This window comes from Megalobrama amblycephala, linkage group LG9, assembly GCF_018812025.1.
Source record: "Megalobrama amblycephala isolate DHTTF-2021 linkage group LG9, ASM1881202v1, whole genome shotgun sequence".
Taxonomy (NCBI): domain Eukaryota; kingdom Metazoa; phylum Chordata; class Actinopteri; order Cypriniformes; family Xenocyprididae; genus Megalobrama; species Megalobrama amblycephala.
In genome coordinates, this window is record NC_063052.1 from 15,140,501 (window position 1) to 15,147,711 (window position 7,211).

General features: G+C 39.3%; 1 protein-coding gene across 1 annotated transcript in view; it reads right to left on the bottom strand.

Moving 5' to 3' along the window:
* Positions 1 to 7,211, bottom strand: part of ext1b (exostosin glycosyltransferase 1b) — a 97,195-nt gene that overhangs the window by 31,051 nt on the left and 58,933 nt on the right. The window contains exon 2 of the mRNA XM_048201801.1: positions 2,221 to 2,314. Coding sequence (XP_048057758.1) covers positions 2,221 to 2,314 — 94 coding nt within the window. The remainder of the gene's footprint in view (positions 1 to 2,220; positions 2,315 to 7,211) is intronic.

Genomic DNA, 7,211 nt, shown 5'->3' on the forward strand with positions numbered 1-7,211 from the left:
GGAAGGAAGGAAGGAAGGAAGGAAGTGCAGAATTAAGGGTGGAAGGATGGAATGAAAATAGAACAGATGGAAGTACAGAAGGAAGTAAGGAGGGAAACGCACAAGAAAGGTAGGAAGTGAGTGCTGAAGAAAGTAAGGGTACAAGAAAGGATAGAAGAACAGAAGGAAGGGAGTGCAGAATGATTTAGAGAAGGAAGGAAGTATGGAAGAAAGTGAGTATGGAAGTAAGTATGGAAGGAAGGAAGGAAGGAAGGAAGGAAGGAAGGAAGGAAGGAAGGAAGGAAGGAAGGAAGGAAGGAAGGGAAAGGCGACAAGTAAGGAAGTGCAAAAGGAAGTGAGTGCAGAAGGAAGAAAGTGGAAGGAATGAATAAAAGTGCAGAAGGAACTAAAGTACAAAAGGAAGTGAGGAAGAATGAAAGAAGGAAGCATGCAAGAAAGAAAGGACAGGAGAACAAGGATGGAAGTGAGTGGAAAAGAAAATAAGTGCGCAAGAAAGGATGAAAGAATGGAAGGAAGTGCAGAAGGAAGTAAAGGAAGGAAGGAAGGAAGGAAGGAAGGAAGGAAGGAAGGAAGGAAGGAAGAAGGAACGGAAAGATTTAGAGAAGGAAGAAAGTAGGGAAGGAAGTGAGTGCAGAAGAAAGTAAGTGTACAAGAAAGGATTGAAAAATGGAAGGAAAGGAAGAAGCAAGTAAGGGAGGATGGAAGGAAAGAAGAAAAGAAGAATGAACGAACGTGAAAGGATTTAGAGAGAGAATGAAGGAAGAAAGGAAGTAGGGAAATGCAGAATTAAGTGTGGAAGGAAGGAATGAAAATATGGAAGTACAGAAGGAAGTAAGGAAGTGTGAAAGGAAGTCTGGAAGGAAGTCTGCAAGGAAGTGTGGAAGGAAGTGTGGAAGGAAGTGTGGAAGGAAGGTGGGAAGGAACAATGGAAGCAAGGAAGGTTGGAAGGAAGCATGGAAGCAAGGAAGGAAGGAAGCATGGAAAGAAGCGTGGAAGGAAGTGTGAAAGGAAGGAAGGACGGAAGCATGGAAGGAAGGAAGTGTGGAAGGAAGGAATGGAAATATGGAAGTACAGAAGGAAGTAAGGAAGGAAGAATGAATGAACTTGAAAGTATTTAAAAAAGGAAGGAAGTGTGAAAGGAAGTATGAAAGGAAGTGTGAAAGGAAGGTGGGAAGGAAGCATGGAAAGAAGTGTGGAAGGAAGAGTGAAAGGAAGTGTGAAAGGAAGTAATGAAAATAGTGCAGAAGGAAGGAAGTGTGGAAGGAAGAGTGAAAGGAAGTGTGAAAGGAAGTAATGAAAATAGTGTAGAAGGAAGGAAGGAAGGAAGTGAGTGCTGAAGAAAGTGTACAAGAAAGGATCAAGGAACAGAAGGAAGGAAGTGCAGCATGAAATATGTGAAGAAAGAAGAGCGGAAGCAAGTGAACAATAAGGGAAGGAAGGAAGAAATAAGGAAATTGGAAGGATTTAAAGAAGGAAGAAATTATGTACAGAAGTGTGTAAAGAAGGAATAAAAGAGGTAGAAAGGAAGGAAGTGAGGAAGTAATAAAAGGATTTAGAGAAGGAAACAGAGTGGAATGAAGAATGCATGGGAGGAAAGAATGAAGGAAATGGTGCAGAAGGAAGTGAGCAAGGAAGAAATGCAGAAAACACAAGAAAGGATTGAAGAATGAATGGAAGGACAGATGCAAGTAAGGAAGGAGGGAAAGAAGACTAAATGATTTAGAGAAGGAATGAAGGGTGTAAAGTAGGAAGGAAGGAAGGAAGTGTGTAAGGAAGGAAGTGTGTAAGGAAGGAAGGAAAGAAGGAAGTGTGTAAGGAAGGAAGGAAGGAAGGAAGGAAGTGTGTAAGGAAGGAAGTGTGTAAGGAAGGAAGGAAAGAAGGAAGTGTGTAAGGAAGGAAGGAAGGAAGGAAGGAAGGAAGTGTGTAAGGAAGGAAGGAAGTGTGTAAGGAAGGAAGTGTGTAAGGAAGGAAGGAAGGAAGGAAGTGTGTAAGGAAGGAAGGAAGGAAGGAAGGAAGTGTGGAAGAAAGGAAGGTGGAAAGTGCAGAAGGAAGTGAGGAAGGGAAAAAAAAGACAGACAACATCAAGAAAAAAATAAGAGAAAAAAGAAATAAAAAAGAAACACTAAATGAAAAGAAAAGGGGAATAAAGAAAAAAGAAAGAAAGAACAGGGAAAATAAATAGAAAAAGAGGTAAGCAGAAGCAAAGATGTGCGTGTTTACCTGCAGAGCCTCCAGGAAGCGAAAAGATCCCAGCCGTCGTCCTCGTGGAACCAGGCAGAAGGTGGAATTGTGCAGCATTTCACGGTAGTCATACCTGCACAAACACACAAACACACAAATGAGTGATACAAACTCTGCACACATTCAACACCGTCTCTCTCCTTCCTCCAGTCAGAGTGATCAGAGGTGACGGGTAATGAGGTTCTGACCCGTTTCACGCAGGCACATTCATGAGGTGCATATACAGTATGTGCAGAAACACACACACACACACACACACACACACACACACACACACACGCACGCTTGTGGAGATACACAGCCCTGTTTTCCCCATATCACAGAGACTGTCATCTCTCGGCTCAGGGAGGACACACTGACACAGATGGCTTCCTGTCCTCTCATGCGCGCACGCAAAAAAATACAGCGTCAAAGAGGTCTTGAGGTTAAAGGAGCGGACAGTTATTTATCGGGCAGAAAATCATTCATCATTTACTGGCGAGCATGTAAGGTGAAGGTTGTGCGACCGCATGCACGAGCCAGAGACGCTGACTTCCACGCGCTGCCATTATCTGCGTTGAGATGATCTTGCTGACTCTGGAGCAGCTGTGCCGTTTGCCTCCTCAGCTCATTGGTAGATGCTGACTTTGAATAAAGCCTGAAATGGCAGGCTACACACACACACACGGCCCTACAGAACGAAACTGAGGCACAGAGGCGTTCTGTCGCAAAGTGAACAAACAAGGCATGAGTGTGAGCACACACGCACGAGTCCCAGCTGTCTGGATATCGGACTGATCCCACGTTAATGTGTTAGAATATGAATGAGGCTGGAGGGCGAGCGCTGGTCTCTGTGGTGCCATTTCACGTAGATTAGCTACCTGAGGAGCAATATCAGACAGTCGGCAAACACTGAGGCTCACTGCATGCCGAGGACAGAAATAGCGCTTTTCCATACGGTCCGTAAACTACTGAACATCAGGGGGGGTTTTGCCCAAAGGTACACTTTCATTTAAAAACAACACCAGCACCAACAACAACAACAACAAACTTAAAATATTTTTTAATTCTTCAGTAAACCTGCATAAAAAGAAATGGGACAAAAGCCAATTGTTTACATTATAATACATAAATAATGAAAAAGTGTATGCGCACATACACATAAAAATATAATAGGGATGCACGACATATCAGCATCGGACGATATATGTTCATTTTTAATGTTATCGTTATCGGCCCAATTTGTTTGATATATTAAAGTTGATAAATAATGGATTATTTCCTTCAGATGAGACACTTCAGATGCGCACTGTTTGCCATGATGGTTTTGAATTGTCTGTCATATAGGCTACATAAAATGATGAGAACATTATAATTGTGTGCTTGTGACATGGCTTTTAATTTGTTTTTGAAATCAGGCTCTCAAAAAATTAAATTAAAAATTTATTTATCAGTTATCGGCTTTCAAATATAAAGAATTTTCGGTATCGGCCATAACGTTCATATTGGTGCATCCCTAAAATATAATATAATATATAAAATTAAAATATAATATAATATAATATAATATAATATAATCACACACTCACTCCTCTTCAAAAGTTTAGAGTTGGTAAGATTTCAACATTAAAAAATACAGAAAAAAAACTGCAAAATTATGAAATATTATTACAATTTAAAACAGCTGTTTTCTATGCGAATATGCTGTAAAATATAATTTATTCCTGTGATCAAAAGCTGAATTTTCAGCATCATTACTCCAGTCTTCAGTGTCACATGATCTATAGCGGTGAATGAGAGAATACAGTAAATATATTTTTTGTGTTTCCATTTGCTCAAATAGCAAAAGAAAAACTCCACAATAGTGTTTTCACAACTTTACGATATCGATGACCATTAAAAAGCATCATCACAGTCTGTGAAAAAGGTCTATATGATGATTTGCTGCTCAAGAAACATTTCTGATTATTATCAGTGTTGAAAACAGTTTTGCTGCTTCATATGCTGGAAACTTGTTTTTCCGGACAAAAAACAATCTTACTGACCCCAAACTTTTGAATGGTAGTGTGTGTATGAAGTATATGCACACTATTGCTCAAAATAATTAGTTTTGGTCACACTTTAGTTTAGGGTCCAATTCTCACTATTAACCAAATATTAACTACGACTTCTGCCTCAATAAACTCCTATTTGCTGCTTATTAATAAGGTTAAGTTGGGCAGGATTATGGGAAGTAGAATATGGTCATGCAGAATAAAGCATTATTATGTGCTTAATAAAGAGCTAATATCCCAGTAATATGCATGCTAATAATAAACTAAACAGTGAGAATTGAACCTTAAACTAAAGTGCTACCTTTGTTTTTTTTTTAATGTATTATTATAATTTATGCATATATCATACACAGAAAAGTATGCAATCATTCAATGCCATAGCATGCATCAAAAGTACTATGAAATTACCACCTGATATATATCATAACTGTACAACGGTTTCGCCGCAGTATTTTTCGTACGCCGTGTGCATCCCCCAAGCAACTCTTTTTACTAATATCCAGTCAAACATTGAGCATCTCTTGACCTTGGGAAGCTCAGACCACTTAAAGCAGCACAGCGAGATGAGAGGGCGTAATAGTATGTGTTTACACACAAGTGAGAATTGTTTGAGTCTAATGGCGCTCAGACACACACTGATGTTTGTGTGAGGTGAATCAGCGGTGATGAGCATCTACGTGAGAGAAAACGAACAGTGTTAAAACTGCTGTCGGGTGAATCACTATCAGGGTTTAAAAATGAGGATCACCCTCTGTGCTCCTGTTTATTTCACAGGTTGGGTACAATTATACCTCCCTGCCCAAACAGAGCCCCGAGCGCAGCTTTATGCTCCGTCTCTATAGCAACTCCAGCTAAATGCTTCCATTCGGAGTGTGTTAATTATATGCGTTCTGCACACGGCTGATGGGGGGGATCTTACACAATGAGGTAATGTTTTAAAAATCTCCACTGTTTCATTTCTCTGGCTTTCCACCACTTTCTAAAACTTTCTCTCTCAACCTACCCCCTCTTGCACATCTGAATGAAAGCTTCCCTGGGAAAGGAGCCAAAATGGCTGTCGTTTCTGACGCAGAACAATCAGCCTAAGGCACAGCGTTCCCACTTCCAAGACATCAATCTCATGAGAAAAGCCCACAAATACTAACTAAAGTGTGAAATGGATAAACACATGAGATATGACCATATTAGCATAAAACATGGTCATTCATAAAATATTAGGCAGTCTCAGCAGTAGAGTTAGTTAGATTCATTTAGAGATGGCATTTAGAACAAATACGGCATATTAAATGCAAACAAAAAAGCTGCGAGTGAACAATTTTAATCATGCAAATAAATTGTTAAATCTGGCTCTTCACTGAAACGGTTCAAAAGAACCGATTCACAAACTTGATTTTTCATCATGGTTTCCACAGAGATCTGAAGCAGCAAAACTTTTAAACATTGATAATCAGAAATGTTTCTTGAGCAGCAAATCATCATATTAGAATGATTTCTGAAGGATCATGTAACACTGAAGACTGGAGTAATGATGCTGAAAATTCAACTTTGATCACAGTAATAAATTACATTTTAGTATATATTCACAAAGAAATAATATTTCACATTTTTAGTTATTTTCGATCAAATAAAGTTACTGATATTTAATTCTACTTGCTATTTCTGTGCCTTTATTATATTTGTGTATAAATGTAGAAGGTTGTAGAAGACTGTATTGAAATTGTAAGCAAATTCAAGGCTATGAAGGACAGTCTGAGTGATGATGTGCACAAATCACTCAATCACCTTTGGATCAGTTTACTGAAAAGGACAGTTCAAAAGAACCAACACATATAATTAAATCGTCTATCAGCATACTTGCTACTTATAGCAAAAATCGCAATCTCAAGCAAGCAAGAGGTTAGATTTTTACAGAAAGACTGAAACTTCAGCTTGAATCTGATCTCTTTCAATAGGCAAAAAGCAAGAAAAAAAAAAAAATCAATGATTCTTATTTAATTTCACTTTAATGGAAAAACATCTACCATTAGTTACAGTAATTATATCCATTGATATAAAACTCACATCAAGAAACAAAGCCATCTGTTATTCTACATACTGACATGCCAGGGTGCTCTGTGATGCTTATGGCTCAGCGCGGATATGTGCATGAGTATGTATTGCGTGAGAATGTGCACAAGCATGTGCACACGTATATGCATGAATATGAGTATGTGTATGAGTATGTGTATATGCACGAGTATGTTCATGTGTATGTGCACGAGTATGTGTGCATGCCATGTATGTGTATGTGTACGAGTATGTGCATGTGTATGTGCATGAGTATGAGCATAAGTATGTATTGCATGAGTATGTGCATGAGTATGTGTATGTGCATGTGTGCATGCTGTGTATGAGCATATGCATGTGTATGTGTGCATGTATATGTATGTGCATGTGCATATGTGCATGTGTGTGTCGTGTATGTGCATATGCATGAGTATGTGTACGAGTAAGTGCACAAGTATGAGTATGTGCATGAGTATGAGCATAAGTATGTATTGCATGAGTATGTGCACGAGTACGAGTATGTGTATGAGTATGTGCACGAGTATGTGCACGAGTATGAGTATGTGCACGTGTAGGTGCATGAGTAGGAGCATGAGTATGAGTATGTGCACGTGTATGTGCGTGAGTATGTGCACGAGTATGAGTATGTGCACATGTAGGTGCATGAGTATGTGCACGAGTATGAGTATGTGCACGTGTATGTGCATGAGTATGTGCACGAGTATGAGTATGTGTATGAGTATGTGCACAAGTATGTGTATGTGCACGAGTATGAGTATGTGCACGAGTATGAGTATGTGCACGAGTATGAGTATGTGCACGTGTATGTGCATGAGTATGAGCATGAGTATGTGCACGAGTATGAGTATGTGCACGTGTATGTGCATGAGT